This window comes from Pelodiscus sinensis, chromosome 19, assembly GCF_049634645.1.
Source record: "Pelodiscus sinensis isolate JC-2024 chromosome 19, ASM4963464v1, whole genome shotgun sequence".
Classification (NCBI taxonomy): Eukaryota; Metazoa; Chordata; order Testudines; family Trionychidae; genus Pelodiscus; species Pelodiscus sinensis.
Window position 1 is genome coordinate 12,873,194 of NC_134729.1, and position 18,884 is coordinate 12,892,077.

The 18,884-nt window shown below is 62.6% G+C and overlaps 1 protein-coding gene across 11 annotated transcripts in view; it reads right to left on the minus strand.

Annotated features, from left to right (window-relative positions):
• NFIX (nuclear factor I X) overlaps positions 1-18,884 on the minus strand; it is a 200,999-nt gene that overhangs the window by 77,998 nt on the left and 104,117 nt on the right. For 5 of the 11 annotated variants that reach the window (XM_075902367.1, XM_075902363.1, XM_075902365.1 and 2 more), the window contains one exon: positions 6,014-6,545. In XM_075902367.1, coding sequence (XP_075758482.1) covers positions 6,014-6,545 — 532 coding nt within the window. Of the gene's footprint in view, positions 1-6,013; positions 6,546-7,044; positions 7,204-9,292; positions 9,646-9,823; positions 9,939-18,884 lie in introns of those variants that run through there. The other 6 variants (XM_075902361.1, XM_075902359.1, XM_075902369.1 and 3 more) reach the window with 6 other exon arrangements.

An 18,884-nucleotide genomic window follows, 5' to 3' on the forward strand; every position in this document is an offset into this window, starting at 1 on the left:
CCGGCTGTTGCCATGGCGCTGGGCAAGCTCCGACAGGGCCTGCGCGTGGTGGCGCGCCCCGAACTGGCACCGGGCACGGCGGCCGGGCTGGGGAAGAATTTGCCCGGGGGCTGCCGTGGGCCAGGTGGCCCTTCTCTCCCCCCACCTGAATTCAGCTGCCAGGCGGGTGGGGCTGCCCCCACCCCCGGGCTCTGGGCACGCAGCGAGGGGGGGCCGGGGGCACCGTCCCCCCAGGCTCTGGGCACGCAGCGAGGGGGGGCCGGGGGCACTGTCCCCCCCAGGCTCTGGGCACGCAGCGAGGGGGGGCCGGGGGCACTGTCCCCCCCAGGCTCTGGGCATGCAGCGAGGGGGGGCCGGGGGCACTGTCCCCCCCAGGCTCTCGGCACGTAGTGAGGGGGGGCCGGGGGCACTGTCCCCCCCAGGCTCTGGGCACGCAGCGAGGGGGGGCCGGGGGCACTGTCCCCCCCAGGCTCTGGGCACGCAGCGAGGGGGGGCCGGGGGCACTGTCCCCCCCAGGCTCTGGGCACGCAGCGAGGGAGGGCCGGGGGCACTGTCCCCCCCAGGCTCTGGGCACGCAGCGAGGGAGGGCCGGGGGCACTGTCCCCCCCCCAGGCTCTGGGCACGCAGCGAGGGGGGGCCGGGGGCACTGTCCCCCCCAGGCTCTGGGCACGTAGCGAGGGGGGGCCGGGGGCACTGTCCCCCCCAGGCTCTGGGCACGCAGCGAGGGGGGGCCGGGGGCACTGTCCCCCCCAGGCTCTGGGCACGCAGCGAGGGAGGGCCGGGGGCACTGTCCCCCCCCCAGGCTCTGGGCACGCAGCGAGGGGGGGCCGGGGGCACTGCCCCCCCCAGGCTCTGGGCACGTAGCGAGGGGGGGCCGGGGGCACTGCCCCCCCAAGGCTCTGGGCACGTAGCGAGGGGGGGCCGGGGGCACTGTCCCCCCCCCAGGCTCTGGGCACGTAGCGAGGGGGGGCCGGGGGCACTGCCCCCCCAGGCTCTGGGCACGTAGCGAGGGGGGCCGGGGGCACTGCCCCCCCAGGCTCTGGGCACACAGCGAGGGGGGGCCTTGCTTACACTGGCTTAGAACTATGGAGACACCAAAGGGGACACAGAACTGACCTGCCCAAGGCCATGCCCGTGGCAGGGTCCAACCCAGATGTCGTGGCTCCCAGCTCCCCCCGCTCAGACCACTAGGCCCCGCTCTCCTCCCAGAGCACGGCTCAGCAGCTCCCCGAACGGGGCTGAGGGTCAGTTTGGAAGCAGCAGTCCGTCTCCCGAGCCCCCGCAGAGCGAGCCAAGCCGGTAGGCCAGACCCACCGGCCGGCGTCCCTCAGAGACCACACAAGGAAACGCAGGGATCCTAGCGAGGAGGGACAGGCCAGAAAGCTCCGGCCACCCCCCAAAGCGACTCCCGCCTGAGCCAGAAAACGCCCCAGCGGCTGGACGGCACCTGCCCGCACAGGCCTGAGGGAGCCATGCCAAGGTTAATTCTCCCCCACCGAGCAGCCTGCCCCTCCGGCTCCAACCACCTGAGGGAGAGCCCCAGGGACCACACCGTGGGTCCCCAAGTAGGGGCGTGTGATTGGGGGTGGACAGAGACAAAAAGAGGGGTGTGAAGGGAGATGGAGGGGCAGGTGTGAACAGGGACAGACAGAGCAAGAGGGGTGTGAAGGGAGATGGAGGGGCAGGTGTGAACAGGGACAGACAGAGCAACAGGGGTGTGAAGGGAGATGGAGGGGCAGGTGTGAACAGGGACAGACAGAGCAAGAGGGGTGTGAAGGGAGATGGAGGGGCAGGTGTGAACAGGGGCAGACAGAACTAGAGAAGGGTGTGAATGGCAGGGAAGGGGTGTGAATGGCGGAGGAGGCTGGAGAGGGCTGTGATTTGGGCCTAGAGGGAGTGTGAAAGGAGATAGAGAGGCAAGTGAGAACAGGCACAGACAGAGCTAGAGCAAGGGGTGTGAAAGGGGGAGACAGGTGTGATTCTGCAGGGCTGGGGTGTGACTGGGGAAGCTATAGAGGGGTGTAACTGGGGACAGAGAGGGCTGTGAATAGGGAGACAGAGGGGATCCTGTCTTCTGGTACTGACCATGAAACCTGGAGGCCGGGGGGGAGATGTAGGGTCCATTTATCTGAGAAAGGCACAGGGGCCCTGCTCCACCCAGACGGCTGCACCCCACAGGGGAAGAGGTCCCCCGGCCGCACAGGCCGGTGCTGCTGCCTCTGCTCAGTGGGGTTTGTCCGCTAGCAGGCAAATTCATCTGCACCCCCAGCCCAGCGCAACCGGCGGTGACTGGGCATCACGCTTTCAGGGCAGCCAGACCCCCCGCCCGCTGCGCCACGCGGCCATGCCCCCGGCAGCCAGACCCCCCCCCGCTGCGCCACGCGGCCATGCCCCCGGCAGCCAGACCCCCCCCGCTGCGCCACGCGGCCATGCCCCCGGCAGCCAGACCCCCGGCCCGCTGGGCCACGCGGCCATGCCCCCGGCAGCCAGACCCCCCACCCGCTGCGCCATGCGGCCATGCCCCCGGCAGCCAGACCCCCCGCCGCTGGGCCACGCGGCCATGCCCCCGCCAGCCAGACCCCCCGCCCGCTGGGCCACGCGGCCATGCCCCCGGCAGCCAGACCCCCCACCCGCTGCGCCATGCGGCCATGCCCCCGGCAGCCAGACCCCCCACCCGCTGGGCCACGCGGCCATGCCCCCGGCAGCCAGACCCCCCGCCGCTGGGCCACGCGGCCATGCCCCCGGCAGCCAGACCCCCCGCCCGCTGGGCCACGCGGCCATGCCCCCGGCAGCCAGACCCCCCGCCCGCTGGGCCACGCGGCCATGCCCCCGGCAGCCAGACCCCCGCCCGCTGCGCCACGCGGCCATGCCCCCGGCAGCCAGACCCCCTGCCTGCTGGGCCACGCGGCCATGCCCCCGGCAGCCAGACCCCCTGCCTGCTGGGCCACACGGCCATGCCCCCGGCAGCCAGACCCCCGCCCGCTGCGCCACGCGGCCATGCCCCCGGCAGCCAGACCCCCTGCCTGCTGGGCCACGCGGCCATGCCCCCGGCAGCCAGACCCCCTGCCTGCTGGGCCACACGGCCATGCCCCCGGCAGCCAGACCCCCTGCCCGCTGGGCCACGCGGCCATGCCCCCGGCAGCCAGACCCCCCGCACGCTGGGCCACACGGCCATGCCCCCGGCAGCCAGACCCCCCGCCCGCTGGGCTGTGCTGCCACAGGCAGCTCCAGAGGCCATGCGGGTCACAGAAGCCGGGGCTGTGGGCCTGCTTAGTGAAGTGGCATGGGGGGGGGGAGGGCAGCGCACGGGGGTCTAGTAGCCCACAGAGACAGGCCACATTCCGGGGACCTGAGCCTTGCTAAGGGAAACTCCCGGCCCTTGGGCGCCAGGGGCTGGTGCCCATGGCAGGGGATCAGAGGGGGGCAAATGAAGACAATCCGCAGCCAGGAGATCCTGGCTCTGCCTCAGGCCCCTGGGTTTGAAAAGACACTGGTGCCCCCTGCAGAGAGCCTGCTCCCTCCCTGGGCCCGGCAGCCCAGCTCTGGGCCCAGCCGACTCCACGGGCCGAGCGGGGATGGGCAAACGCAGCCAGTGCCTGGGCTGTGGGGCGGGAGGCCACAGGCCTGATCCCCCGCTGCCCGTGGCCGGGAGCTCTGACCGTGCCCAGCCCGCCCGGTGCCGTTTCCTTTGCCAGCTCGAAGCCTGCGAGATGCGGGGATGGGACCACTGGGGCCAGGGCGCTGGGGCTCTGCGGGGCCTCAGTGGTTCTCAGAGGGGCTGAGGAACGGGGTCCTCTGTATTGGGGTGCACTTGTGCGTGCGTTGGGGTTCTGTGCGTGCGCACGCACGGGGGTTCCACGTGCACATGTGTGTGCTGGGTTGTATGTGTGCGCACGCACGGGGGTTCCACATACACGTGTGTGCTGGGTTGTATGTGTGCGCACGCACTGGGGTTCCACGTGCACATGTGTGTGCTGGGTTGTATGTGTGCGCACGCACTGGGGTTCCACGTGCACATGTGTGTGCTGGGTTGTATGTGTGCGCACGCACGGGGGTTCCATGTGCACATGTGTGTGCTGGGTTGTATGTGTGCGCACGCACTGGGGTTCCACGTGCACATGTGTGTGCTGGGTTGTATGTGTGCGCACGCACTGGGGTTCCACGTGCACATGTGTGTGCTGGGTTGTATGTGTGCGCACGCACTGGGGTTCCATGTGCACATGTGTGTGCTGGGTTGTATGTGTGCGCACGCACTGGGGTTCCACATACACGTGTGTGCTGGGTTTTATGTGTGCACACCTTGTGGTTCCGTGCCTGCACTGTGGTTCCGTGTGTGCAGGGTTCTGTGTGTGTGCAAGCACTGGGGTTCCACGCGTGCGCATATGCACTGGGTTTTTTGTGCACATTGGGGTTCCGTGCCAGGGTTCGGCAGGCGGGTGTTTGTTTGCGTGCTGATGCTGTGTGTGCATGACCGTGTCGCGCATTAGTGTTTGCACACACGTGTGCGAGGGGTTGCGTGTGCGGATCTACATGCCCGACCTTTCCCTGTTTTATTTCATTTTGCAGGTTCGTTCTTTTAACAAATTGTGCGCGGGGGACGGCCGGCGATCCCGAGCTGTATGGCAGCAAGCGCGCTAGGCCTACCAAACCTGCGCGCACAGATGCTGCCCTGGCGCACGCACACAAGCCAGAGGCAAAACGGCCTCCCTGGCAGGACGGTGGGAGATATGAAATACAAACCACTTAGGGGACAGACGCTCGCAAGGAAACCATTGCTAAGGCCCAGCACAGCTGAAGCCCGAATCCTGCAAGATCTGCTCTGGTCGCTGCCTCCGTTCTGACGAGGACAGTGAGAGACGGGAAGAAAAGGAGGGAGCAGTAACTAAGGTCCCTGTGAAAGGCTGGGGAAGTTTGGATGCAGCGGGAGACCCGAGGGAAGAGAGCAGGAAAAGACAGAAAGGCAAGAGGAATCCGAGAAAGAAAGACAGAAAGCGGGAAAGTCACAGAAGGAAAGACAGAAATAGGAGAGAAACGCAGCCAGAGACAGACAGGGCAAGGGAGGGGGAGAGGAGGAGGAAATTCTGGTCAACCTCTTCATTACAAGTTAGTTGAGCAAAATGTAAACACGGGATCACACTCCACCGGCCCGTTTGGATTTCAAAGTCTGCAGCAAATTGGGTGTATCCGGGCAAAGGCTAAAAATTAACCAGGCCTTTCTGTTTCAATTGGAAGCCAAACCAAAGCCAAAAGACAATTGCGAAGGGAGGATCTGACGACCCACCCCGCCCGCCCCCAGAGAGCCCCACTTTCCAAAAAAGACAAGAAGAACCCAGAGACAGAGGGGGAATCTGGAAGACAACAGTGTCTGGGGCAGGGGCAAACGAGAGGAGGAACTCGCGAGAACCAGCTTCCTGCCTGGGACGGTGCCCACTCAAATTGCCGGATTGCTGCCACCACCACACAGTGGGAAAGTGCCCAGCACCGCCGAGTTGGATGTGCTGCGGTTCCCCTGCCACCGGCACAGCCTCCCCCCTCGGCCCCCCGCTCAGCCAACAAAAGAAACCAACAAAATCCAGACGGGTTCTCGGTGACCATCAAAGCAAAAGGGAAAGGAAAGCTCCCCTGAATGAAACTGCGCCGCTTCCCCTCCCGGACTGAATCTTTTCTCTCTTTCTTTTTGTTTCTGAAGTCGCCGTTTGCAGAGTAGTGGGCATTTCACGGGTACGGGTGCACGAGCGACTGCCCCTCCCCACCTCCGTGCAAAACTGGGGGCGTCTCACCACGCATCGTGGGTACGAAGACGAGGGGCAAACCACAAGCCCCTCCAGAAGGCGCTGAGGCCCACGGGGCATTGGCACAAGAAAATAACAGAGGCCAATTTGTTAATGACGGAGATAAAGGTTGGAGGAGGGAATGAGAAAAGAAAGAGAGAAGGAACCAGCCAGATCCCTGGGGAAATTCAACACCAGAACAAGTAGCAGTGATGGGGACCGGTTGTGGGAAGCAGACTTACCAGGAGTGTGAACAAAATACGCCAAGTAAAGATCCAGTTCTTTAATTGTGACTCCAATGTGGTGCGGCTGGACACAGAGGCCCGGGTTGGAGCACTGCGGGGATTTGTACAACCGCTCCCCGTCAGTACTTTCGAGCGGGATCCCTTTGAACAAGATGACCATTACAAGATCCAGTCTCCACACCTTGTCGGCCTGCCTCAGGCAGTCAATCCTGCGGATTTTGCCCTTCTGGTCCGGGTTGGAGAGGACGCAGCACGGCGCTTTCTTACCGGTGATGGTCAGGACAAAATCCTCCCGGAACTCAGGGCGGATGTCTTTGCGGAGCTTGGCCAGCAGCCGCGATGCCCATTTCTGCTTGATCTCTGGCTTTTCCCCCAGCAGCTCATCCTTCACGGCGCGCTCCTCATCCTTGGACATCCGCTTCTCGTGCTTCTTGAAGTACTTGCGCTTCCTGGCTTGCAGGTTGAACCATGTGTAGGAGAAGGCCCGCACATGAGGGAGGAGAGCTTCAATGAACGGGTGGAATTCATCCTACGGGGGGTGGGAGAGGGGGAAAAGAGGGGACAACACAAAAGAGGAGGGGGAAAGGTTAGAACGAGGAATCGAAGGACCGCGAGTTTTTCACCACTTCCCCTGGCCGGTCGCGTCGCGCGGCACGAGGCTCTCAGCCCTGAGAAAGGCGACCGACCCAGCCTGCCACACGAGACCGGCCCGGAAGAGCTGGGCCAGCGGTGGAAGTTGATTTTCTCTGAAATCTTTCCCATCTTCTGCCTTCCCCTCCCACGGCTGCAAAAAGGCAAAAGACGATTCACCCCTTGGAACTCGCCACTCGAAACTCTGCTACTTTTCCACTGCTGGCCCTGGGGTTAAAGACAAAATTGGCCCCCGTCCTGACCTGCCCCCCCACTGTACTTTGAGTCTCGGGTTAACCTCTTCACCGGCAGGTGGGGGAGTGTTTTCGTTTGGAAGATCTGCTCTTCCTCAAGCTGCCTCCCCCCAAACGAAATATGACAAAAAGCACCATAATTACCATTGCTCCGTCTCATTCCGGCAAAGCTAAGCCCCCGATTCGGAAATTCTGGACTCAACCGAGTTGCGGGGGGAGGGGGGAGGGAAGAGGAGGTGGGGGCTGTGAGCCGGAGGGGGAGGAGGGGACAAGGAGGAGGGAAGGTAGAAATTTTAAAGGGAGGAGAAAGGGGGGGAGGAATGGGGGTGCTTGCTTGGGGGAGTTCTCGCTTGTGGAGGGAATAGGGAATTTTTTAAAAATGGGGGGCAGGAAGGATGGAAATAGGGGAGGGGCGGAAGGAGGCTGGAGCTGGAGGTGTGGGGCACAGCGTGATGGATCTGTAGAACCCCAATACTCTAACTGAGAAACCCCGCGGCAGGTCAAAATAAATATATTTCCCAAACGGCCCCTCCAGAAAAAAAAAGACAAACAGAGGGAGGAAGGAAGGAAGGAAGGAAGAAAACCCAGAGAGAGGGAGAGGAGCGGCAGAAAGGGGGGGAGGGCTTTGCGGTGCTGGCAGCGGCGCCAAGATGCCAAGTTAGCTGCGGGTCCCTCCGCCCGGGCGGAGGGCGAGCGCAGGCCTAGGGGAAGGGGCGGACGCCGCGCTGGAACCGACTGTGCTCCGCCGCTGGCAGGACCCAAAGTGCTCAGGCGTTGGGGCTGGGTTTTGTTTTGGTTTTGGGGGGTTTTGTTGTTGTTTTCCTCCCTTCCACCCCCCTTTTCCCTTTTCCATCCGAAACTCGCTCGCTCGCTCCTTTCATGCTCGGTCCCCAACCATTCGCCTGTGCCAATGCCAGCGAAAGAGAGAGGAAGGATTCACGTATTTGGCAAGCAGACACATTTCCAGACCAGCCAATGGCTGCATCAAAGCGAAAGGGAGGCGGGGGGGAGGGTTGGCGGAGCAGAAACTGGGGGGGTTGGATTGGGGGGGGCCGGTGGCACAGAGACTGTGCAGTTAAGAGACTGAAAACAATTTGCCAAATCGACAAGTTTATATCTAATGAATAAGCAAAGTCCAGCCACGATTCATTTTTTTTCCTCGGGCGCTGGATGTTCGGAGTGCGGGAGACTGGCACAAAATTGCTAAATAAATAAAAAACTCCATTCTCCACCCCCCCACCCCCACCCCCACCCCAACAACCAAAAAAAACCCAACCCAGGCAGTCCCACAAGGCCTTGGAAAAAGCAGCTGTTCTCTCTTTCCCTGTCCCTCGTTCCCGCATTCTCTCTCTCTCTGTCTATTTATAAAAAAGGACAGAAGATTTCGTTCCAAATCTGCACCTCCCCCCTCCCCCCCCCCACACACGGTTCAGATTAAAGCCGCGGAGACTTTTTTCTAAGCGGCAGAATCGTCAGTTTCAAACCCTGCCCATTCCCAACCGCACAGAAAAACACCATCACGGCAAAGATTTTTTTTTTTTTGCCTCCTAACCGAGGGCCCAATTCGACAGTCATCAAGGATTTGCCCCAGGCCTCCCGGCCTGGCCTGTCCCTGCCAACTTGGGTGATTCTTTTTTCCAAACAAAAATGTTTTAAAAAAAGAGATGCCGACTGACTTCCCGCCTCCCCCTGATCCCCGCGGGTAAGCGCTAGAATGGGTGGCAACGCGGCTTGCCAATGTTAGCACACAGACCCGGTCGCTAAAGGGGCCGATTGACTTTTTTTAAAATATCCTAGGAAGCCAAAAAAAAAAATCTTATTTTGGGGGACGGACAAAGGGGTGCGAAGTTAGGATACTTTTAAAGTCCCCTTCTCCAGGCGAGCCCTCCCGACACTGCCTCTGTGCAAAGCATGACTATTTATTTTTCGGCTATTGTCCGTGCCGCACGCTCAGCTGCATCGAGTAGAAAACCCGACAGCGAAAGCAGGAGAAAGTGGGAGAGAAAGGGAGGAAGGGGAGCCAGGAAAGGCGAGAAAAAGGGGATGAGAGAGGAGGAAGGAGAGAAAGAAAAGGGGGTGGGAGGGAGGGAAGGGAAGGGGGAAACCCGCGGCCCGAGAAGGGACTGAAAAGAGAAAGGAAACAGGAAGACGGAGGAAGTGGAGGAGAGAAGGAGAAGGGGGAAGGAGAGAGGAGAGAACGCCAGGGGAGAAAGCGGCCCTGACTTGCAGGCATTTCTGGCTGTACCCCCGGCAGCCCGCGGCTGAGAAATCCCGGCTTTCCAGGGGCGCAGAGCCGAGGCAAGGGGGACTGAAATGGCAGCTTTTACCCAAAGCGGGAGGACTGGTCCCGACCCCCCAGCCATGCCCCCAATCTGCCCATCCAGGCACTTACGCGCCCGCCGTCGCCGTAGTACCGCAGCATCCCTACCCGCCGGGAGCCCTGCGCCCAGGTGCCGGCTGGCCTGGCCGAGCTGCGGCGATCGGGAGCGCGGGCCCGGCCCACCGGCTAGCCTGCCGCGGCTCTATCCCCGACGCCCGCAGGCAGGCCCAGGCCCTGCTGCCAGCTCTCCAGCTCCCGAGCAGGCTGCCAAGGAAGCGCGAGCGGGGATGGTGGGGGAGGGCCGAGGTGGGGGGCGACGGCTGTCATTTCCCCGGCTCCCCCCCGCCCCCAATCCCAAACCTAGCCACAGCCCAGGCGAGCAGGGCTGTGCTGTCCCCAGGCTCCGATCCGCCCCTTGCACACCGCGCACGAGGAAGCCACGGTTCCCCACTGCCCTCCGCTGCTCGGGGCCGTTCGGGCCTGCCTGCATTTATACCTGTGGCCAGCCCCGTCCGGGGGGCACGCCCCACGGGGAGCCACACAAAGGTGACTGGTCCCCCCCCGCACCACCCCCCCCCCGCTTTGTTAGGGGAGACAAAATACCTGTGCCTGCCTGCTCTCCTCCATCCGCGAGGCGGGGGAGGGAATTTGGACTGGTGCCATGAAGGCACGAAAGCCGAGTCCAGGGGGTGGGGGGGGAAGTTGCAAAGAAAAGGGAGAGCGGAGAGAGAGAGAGAAGAAAAAAGTGAAAGTGAAAGAGGAAGGGGGAAGACGAGGGAGGGAGGATTCGCTCCCAGAAGGGACGATTCGGAGTTCGAGTCTCCAGGGTTTAGACCCGAAGGCTGAACTTTCACTTTCGGCGAGGGATTTGCTTGTGGGGGGATCCTTCCCCGCCCCCGGGATGGTTCCCATAAGGAAACAACGACCGTTCCGATCCAAACCACACGCAGACGGGCAGCGGGTAGCGGGCACCCCGGAGGAGGGCAGGGCGCCGGCACACGGGGGGTTTTGGGGGGACCATCAAATGGAAACGAAACAGCTGGGGGGAGCGCGCTGGAACTACAAAGTCAGAAGGGGGGGCCGCAGGGGGAAGGCGAACACCCAGGCAAGGGGAAAGGCAGCGGAAGCGCGTGGAGGGCAAGGCCACCGCGGGGAGGGAGGAGAGAGGGAAAAGCAAATGGGGAACAGGGTTAAAGCGGGTTTTCGGAGGGTGCTCAGGTGGGCTTGCTGCAAATCGCCGCCTGCTCGAGCAACGGTGGGACTGGGCCCAGGCGGGCAGGGCTGGCACCCACAGGGCTGGCCAGGGCCCCCCTTCGAGTGAGTCCGGGAGAGCACCAAGCCGCCACGCGCCGGGAACAGGCCGGCTCCATGCGGCAGGAGCCGGGCAGGCGAATGCGCGGCGGCGGCTGCTCTCCCTGTGGGCTCTGCCCATCCTCCGGCCGCACGGGAGCCCGGCGGCAGAGATACCAACGCACCTGTCTGAGCACAGTCCCATCCCCGGCCCACGGCTGAGCTGGGCCCGAGGGACACCGTCTTCCCACGAGGGTGGGGGGGCACCCACGAGGGGGCAGTACACCATGGCCAGGCAGGGCTCTCGAGCGGCGGGCCGGGGCGCTGGGTTCTGTGCACCAGCGCCCGGCAGCGAGAGCCGCAGGGGGCGGTGGATCAGACGTGCCCCTCGCCGGGACGGCAAAGCAACAGAGCCGAAGCGACTGGAAAGGAGGAAGGCCCGGGCGGGATTTCGGGGGGAAGAGAAGGCCTGGGGAGGAGGCCGAGGCGGGCAGGGAGGAAAGAGAAACGCAGGGAAAATCACCCGACTGCGCACCCAGACCTGGCCGGGTGCCTGTGCCCGTCTGGCTGGCCATGCCCCCGCAGGCCGGGCCCCTGACATGCAGACACACTGGGGTGGGGGCTGCACCCCCAGCGGAGCCCATCGCGCACCTGCCGAACCTGGAATCCGTTCACTCGGTGGGATGTTTTTCAATCCGCTCCGAGGCCTGAGGGACAGTTGAGGAGCTTTCCTAACTCCAAGTCAAACTTTCCGACTCCTGATCTTATCTCCCCCCCCCCCACGCTTTTCATTTGGGGGCTCTCGTTTCCAGCAGCGGCGTGTCAAGCTTTCCCGGCGTTGCCATAGGAACAGGCCCTGGCACCCTGGCAAACTCTTGCCCTAGGGAATGAATAGCACATAACTGTCGCCGGCACCCGCCCGGGGCTTGCGCCTGTTGCGACAGGGAGAGAAGAAATCGGGGCCAAAGTTTTGCAGGCGCACGGGGGTTTGGCCGAGGAACGTGGCGTTCTTCCTCTCCCGTCTGCAGCGCACAACACCTGCCCCGGCCGGCCGGGGAAGGGGCACGGACAGTCTCTTCGACCGCCTTCCGGGGGCTCCGGGCTGGAATCTTTGTGCCTTGGTCTCCCCGCCCTGCGTGCACCCAGAGGCCGTGGCCTCCCCAGCTTAAAAGCGAACAAATCTTTTTCCTGCTCAGTCAGCCGCCAGCTTAGTGCAAAACCGGCCCTCCCCGAGCTCGGCTGGCACAGGCTGCGGGGACAGCATCTTTCTTTCTCTCCCCGCCTGCTCTGACCCTCCGCTTCCCCGGCGCTAGTCAAAAGCCAGAGTCTAGGACGAGGCGGCAGGGGCATTTCTATCCTCCCGATACGGACCCCCCCCCCGCACAAATATATCTCTAGGAAACCCCACGCATGCAAATATGCAGCCGTGCAATCATGATATCGCTCTGTTTTCTCTCGGCATTCTTCTGCTCCGACACAAAGTGTTTGCTTGCTACGATTTTCCCTCTCTGACCCGATTTAGTCCGCACAAGAGAAAACTGTGCAGCAGACTCAATGTCCTAACGAACTTGAGTTAATTAATGCTAAGAAAGAAAGAGGCTCCCCTCAGACACTTGAATCATGGTTCACTAGCTCTTTCAGTTTTCTATTTGCAAAAAAAAGGAGCCTGCATTCAAATATTTTTTCCTGTCTGAGCAGAGAACACAAACAACGCCGAGAGCTGTAGAAGGGGAAATAAAGTAGCGGCACAGGATAGATTTGTGCAGGGAGATCGGCAAATATAGCATCAAAGGAAAGGGCTGATTTGCAGGGGACTGAATGGTTTTTTTTTCCTCTGTGCAACTGTTGGCAACAGCGAAAAGCAACCGCCAAAGTGGAGGGGAAAGAGCGGCGGGTCCCACTGCCCCGTTTGCTCTAAACTTTAACAGAACAGTAAAGGATTTGAACGCCCAGCCAAGCGCGGGGCGGCAAACGTAGGGAAGAAGCCAGAGTTCTGGAAATGGCGCTGCACCCGAGTTTTGCAAAACCAACCCACCGGATTTCGGACGGAGGCAGAGTTTGGCTCGCCACCCGCTGGCCCCGGCTCTGCGTCCCACGCCCAGCCCAAACGCACGGCACCGCAGGATCGGGCCCCGCAGGCAGCAAGCTGACAAGTGACAGGGCTCCGTACGCGGCCGCTCGGGGCGGGGGGTCTCAAACCCGCCCAGGGGCACGCACACGTCTGGCTGCTCCCAGCGAGCCTGCGGCCAGCAGGAATCGCTCCCGGGGAGCTGAGGGAACCACCAGGCAGAAGGGAAATCGGAGGTTTCCGTGGCCTGGGACCCAATTCCCCGGAGCATCATCGCCACTTGGGCCCTGCCAGCAACCGGATAAAGGCGCCGAAGAAGTTTCCCCTGGCACCTGCAAAGGCTGCTATGGAAACCTGCCTTCGCCTCTCTGACCTCACAGAGGCAAGAACTGCAGCAAAGTGCCCCCAGCTAAGCCGCCTGTTGGGGGCTCTGGCTCTCGCTGCAGCCCACAGGACAGGCGGCTCTGAGCAGGGAGCGGCTGCAGGAAGCCCTGGGTGACTGTCGCAGGCCGCGGGAAGCCCTGTGCTAGCGACCAGCGAGAAGGAGTCTGCCTGACCCCTCCTCCGGCCCCAGTCAATGAAAGGCGCCGAGGGGGTGGAGAGGGACCCCAGTGCTGGGTGATCAGCGGGTTCTGTTGTGCCCAGAAGGGAAGAGTCATGGGCGTGCCAGGGCGGAGGAGGGCGTCCAGCATCAAAGCAGTAAGCCGGCTGCGGGCCAAGCTTGGGGAGCACTGGCCAAGCTGGCAAAGTGGGGCTCAGGATTGGAAGGACTGGGACGGGGGCGTGGGGCCCGGAGGTCAGGACTGAGGGACCCTGGCGGAGCTGGCACAGCAGCGGGTTCTCTAGGGCTCTGTCCACCCTTTGTCTCCACAAGCTCCCAAATTCACTCCCCCATTCGGGGGTGGGGGGCACCGCTGACGGGAAAATGCCGCCTGCGCCATCGCGACTTCTCACCACAAAACACGTTTCTTATTTATGTAAAAACGAAGCAAAGGAACCCGCTTGGCGAGTGGAAGCTCACAGCCACCACGAGGCATGGCGCTGGAAGGAAACATCTCCCCCAAATCTCTCCTTGGGGGGCGCAGGTGGCGAGAGCCAGGCCAGCACCTTTGAGAAGGGGGGGTCTTTGGGGAAACACAACAGCATTTTGCTGGTTCTTTGTGCTGCGCTCAGGAAAACCCGGGAGGTAGACGTCTCCCACCCACTGATGCAAGGAGGCAAAGCCGCCGGCGTAACCCCAGCCAAACCCGACGGATTTACACCAAAGGGCCTTCCTTTCTAGCCACTGCCAGCTTGCCGTCAGATTATGTTTTCTGATAAAAATACCCAGCAGGAGGCAAATATTCCAACGCCCCCCAAAGCCGCTGAAAAGCTGCCCGTCGATTTCCGAAATGTAACAAAGGGGGAGATTCTGGAGCCGCTTGGACGGGAGGGCAGAGTCTCGTTTATCTCGATTCATTTTCAACTATTCTGTAAAGCCAGCCCACGCCGCAGATCCTTGTCCCCTCTGCATCTTTGCTCCCCAGAAAAGGAACAGGAATGCAGAGCGAGTCCATTGAGAGCAGGCTCAGACCCGCTTTTATCCGCTCCATCGGGGTCGTTTCCCTCGCAACAGGCTCTGCTCACCCCACCCACACCTGCCCTTGCGCCCCAAGACTGGGAACGGAGCGACTCCGCAGCGGTACAAAAGGCAAGGAAGGTCTGAGGCAGATTTGACTACGCACGATGCAAATAACGACAGGGCGCACGGACAGATCCTGGAAAGATAAACGGAGGGTCGGCTCCGCAAAGGGAGACCTTTTCCGATCCCTCTCGCTGCAGTGGGAATGGGGCGTGTGGGCTGCCGGGAAGTGGGGGTGTTGGTGACGGGGGAGGGGGCGCAGTTCAGATCTTAGCTGCCACGGAGGCGCCCCTCAAAAACCGTTTTGAAAGGCAGCGCACGGAGCAGGGAAGACAGCCCGGGAGCTGGCCAGCAGCCCTGATGGACTTCAGGGGCTTTTCGTTTAATATTCTGCCCGCGTAGCCCACAAAAAAAAGTCTGGGCACGCGGGTAAAAAACCTGGCTGCCCGTCCCGTGTGCCTGGGCCGTCGGCAGCCCGCAGCCAGACGCCAGTGCGCGGCTGAACCGGGAGGCCGCCGGAGACGGACGCCTGGCCTTGCTCGCGTTTGCCAGGTTGCTGGAGCTGTAACTCCGGCTGCGATAAAATGGGCAGAAGTTGTAGAGGCTGAGGAGACAATGCATGCCACAGGAACGCGCAGGGGCAATTTACTCCTCACACTTTAATTATCTCCAGCATTTTGTTAAGAGAGAAAAAAAATCTATTCTAGCAGTTCTACAAAAAGCCCCCGAATCGCGCCAGGCGCTCGCCGTCAGGCAGCGCTTGACGCCGAAGGGAGGGGAGGCAAAATCGCCCTTTTCAGAGAAAACCACCTTTGGGTTCAAACTGGAACATCCCCACCCCCTGGCCCCGCTGGGGGAGCTGCGGGCCCGATCCTGGAGACCCCCCATGGCTGTGAAGTTCCTCCCATGAGGCCTGGCGGGGCCCCTGAAACGTTCTCTCAGAAGCGGGGCCTAGAGACGGTCAGTGCCCAGCTGACGGAATCAGGAGGCGCTTTGCCACTGATACCCAGGGTGCAGGATTGGGCCCCACCCCCGGGGCTATTTCAGACGTTTGTCCTGACCGGTCCTCTCTGTAACTGGGCGTCCGGTGGCCTTTGCGCCGCTCTGAGCTCTGCAGCGGGCAGGCAGGGGCCCGGGGTCTGGGAGTCGGGGCTGGAACTCCCAGCCCGAAGCTAAAACCTGAGAGCTGCAGGCTCCGGGCTGGGAACGGCCCCCGCCTGGTACGGGGCAGCACGGCTGAGCGGAGCCAAGCACCGTCGGCCACGCTTCCCAGAGGTATTTCGCTGCCCCCCCCCCCCGCACACACCTGCCCCGAACGTCAAGCAGCGGGCTGCAAAAGCCCCGCAACCTGCCCTGTTCGCTCTCCGTCCTCCAAGGGCGGCGACACAGCTCGGAGGGTCCGGCTCAACGGCCGTGGAAGCCCTCGGGGACCAAGCCAGGACGAGGGCCCCACTGGGGCCTGGGCTGGGAAGATGAATACGGGATTATTCCCGGCAGAGGACAGAGGGACGGGCTGTATGCGCCACGGAGCCACGGCTTCGCTTCAGGGAGAGTCACGGACACCTACTGACCTGGAACCCCCGAGGAACCCTGCTTACGAACCGCAAATCCAGCCGTGGCTCTGACTCAGCCAGGCGGGACCGGCGTTCCCGGGCCCACCTCCCCAGGGGTGCGAGAAGAGCTCTTGGAAAGAGCCTAGAGGATTTAGGAGCCCCAGCCCTGCTGAAAGTCAAAGGGATGCCAGTATCTAAGCCTCTCGGGCCCAGACCCTCCCCAAGGGACGCTGGGGACCCAGAGATCTCTACTGGCCTTGCCCTCCCGCACTGCGCCCGGCCGGAGCACGCTGCACACCGCCCCAGCTCGGATCGGCACAGCCGCTCGGCGCCGTCGCTCCACGGGGCACTCCCTCCGGGGGGCTCTGATTAAAACTATCAAGTCGGGGACACAAAGAAGACCCCCCAGGCTTCACAGCAACTGCCCCCCAAGGGTTCTGCCCCGTTGCTCCCACAAGCCCCGGGGCCGAGCCTCCGATCTCCGCTCACTGGAGGCCAGCCGGAGGCCCGGCGGCAGGACTGCGTGACACTTGCGGCCGTGCGGCTAAGCTCAGAACCGGGTCCTTTGTCCTGCTCAAACAAAGCCTCTGAGATACAGCCCCAGCTGGGCACCGCGCGCATGGAGCCCTGGCCCGGCTCCGGGGAACGAAGCAACGTCCCCTGCCTCGAGGCATGGACCCGCTCCGGGCGGGAGCCGTTCCCCCGAGACCCGGCTGAGTCAAACGGCCCCTGGCCTTCAGGCCACAGCCAGCCAGGCCCGGGGCTGCGATGTGCACAATCGACGGGAGGGAAGGAATCCCGCGGTGCCCCCGCACTGGGCAGCAAGGGGGAACTCACAGGCTACCTGAGTCAGAGAGCGCCCGCGGTCCCGCTCTCCGCCGGGGGGGATCGACAGGCAGTCACACTCACAGCCAGCACGTGGCCCTCTTCCCCACAAAACCGGGTGCATTTTCCTCATGGTCAGTGCTGGGGCTCGGATCCCTCCCTCCCCGACCTCTGCGCCGGGCTGTTCCTAGCCCCTGCAAATCCTTCCTTGCCAATCCAGCCCCAGCCAGGAAGTTGTGGAGAAGCAAAGTATTGACTGTGTGCTTAGGTGGGGCAGGGGGAATGGTTTGAATAAGGACAAAACATTTCAGTTAAAGGAAGAAAGAAGAGAGGAAGGAAGGAAGGAAGGAAGGAAGGAAGGAAGGAAGGAAGGAAGGAAGGGAGGGAGGGAGGGAGGAAGGAAGGAAGGAAGGAAGGAAGAGGCGAGGGAGAGACGGAGGGAGGGAACAGCACGTCGCCTCCCCCAGGCAGCACGCTGTCAGCTCTCACCAGGGCCGCTCCCCCGCCTCCTCGCGCGATTATGGGGCGAAACACCCCGGCTGCTGCCAACCCCCCCCCAAAGGCTGGAGCAACCCTGACAGCCCCCAGTGCCCCCAAGCCTGTTTCCCTCCAGCACCCTCCCCCGTCCCTCTCGCTTTCAAATGCGCCCAGCACCCCGCACCCGGCCACCTGGTCCAGCCGGGATCCCCAAGCCCCAAGAGCAGCTCAAGAGCCACCCAGGGATGAATTATTGTGTCTGGATCGTCCCGCCGCCTGCCCCGGAGCTCTGCCCGGCTCCCCGAGCCCAGGCCAGCAGCTTCCTCTCGGGCCTCCAGCCCACGTCGGATCTCGCACCCCCGGCACTGTCGGGCGTGGGCAGGGTAAGGGTTTGGGGAATCCCTGGGTGTTACAAAAGCAGCTTGTGCCGTCCCCGAGGAAGCCGGGCGGCGCGGGCAGGGTGCAGTCAAGAGGCAGAGGGCTCCTCGAGCAGCGGGGCAAGCTGTCGGCCGGGGGCAACCCGAGCTCTGCCAGAGCGACACCCTCCCAGCGCTGGCACGGAGCAAGAGCAAAGGGTCCCCAGGGCGGCCGTGCCTGCAAGAGGCAGCACCTCCCGATCTGCTGTAACGGGCTGCTCCAGGGGCCACCCGCCCCGAGCTGCCTGATCCCCAAAACTGCAGCAACACCTGCGGGGGGGGGGGGGGGATGGGAGGGGGGCTTGAGGCTGAGCCTACAAAGAGGACCCTCTGCGCCATTTTCTTCCAGAGGCTGGATCCAGGCAGGCCTGCTTTGCCCAGAGGAAAGCCGTTATCTCGGCTTCCCTCCAGCCCTGGAGCTACGGAAAAGCAGGTTGGACAGACGCCTGTCAGGGACGATCTAGACCAGGGGTTCTCAACCTTCGTTTATAAAGACTCCCGTTAATAAAAAATTCGAAGTCCCCCCAGTGCCTACTGTTTTCAGACACACCCTTTTTTTTTCTACCATTGCAACACATTTGTTTAAGCAACTTAATCGTAGCCGGGCGGGCGATGACATTTTTGGGTGTAAAAAGTACAAAAATAATAAAGCGCTGTGAAACTGACAATAAAAATTCCGTTTTCTCCCAGTGTCAGTGGTGTTGACGTACCCTCCCGACCTCTCTCGAGTGCCCCCGAGGGTACTCGTACCGCTGGTGCAGACACACCACTCCACTGCTAACAAGTGTTGTCTATAATGAAAAGCACACACAGAGATCGTGTCCAACGTACACGCACCCTGGTCAACGGAGAGATACCCCCAATCCCACACACGGCTCACTCACACGCACCGCGATAACCCCCTCCATCAGTCTACACAGACACACACAGTGTAACTGACTGTGTGTGACTCAACACACACACCCTGCGACAGACGGATACACACACAGCCACACGTTTCTGCCTCTGCCGCTCTGTGCGCTGCAGGATCAAGCGGCTCCCAGGGCGAATTCGTGAGAGCTGCAGCTGTATTCCCGCCCCCCGCATGGAGCAAGGAGACCCGGCCCTCAGTTCGCAGGGCCCAGCAGCACCGACAACGGGCCACAGGCAGCACACGGGACACAAATTCTCCAAGGCAAAAACCCAGCATCCCATTTCTTCTTGCTCAAGCCCCAAGCAAGATCCCCAGGACGGGGGCCTGTGAGCTCGGGGTAGGGGGGTCTGGAAGAAGTGTTCAGACTGGCCAGTGGAGACCAGCCTGAGCCACTGGACTGGCCCTAAACGAGCCACCGGACTGGCCCCCAGGGCCTAGTGAAAGGAGCGGCGACACGGCCACGCACGAGCCCCGGGAAGGAGGGACCCGGCCCGGCGCCGA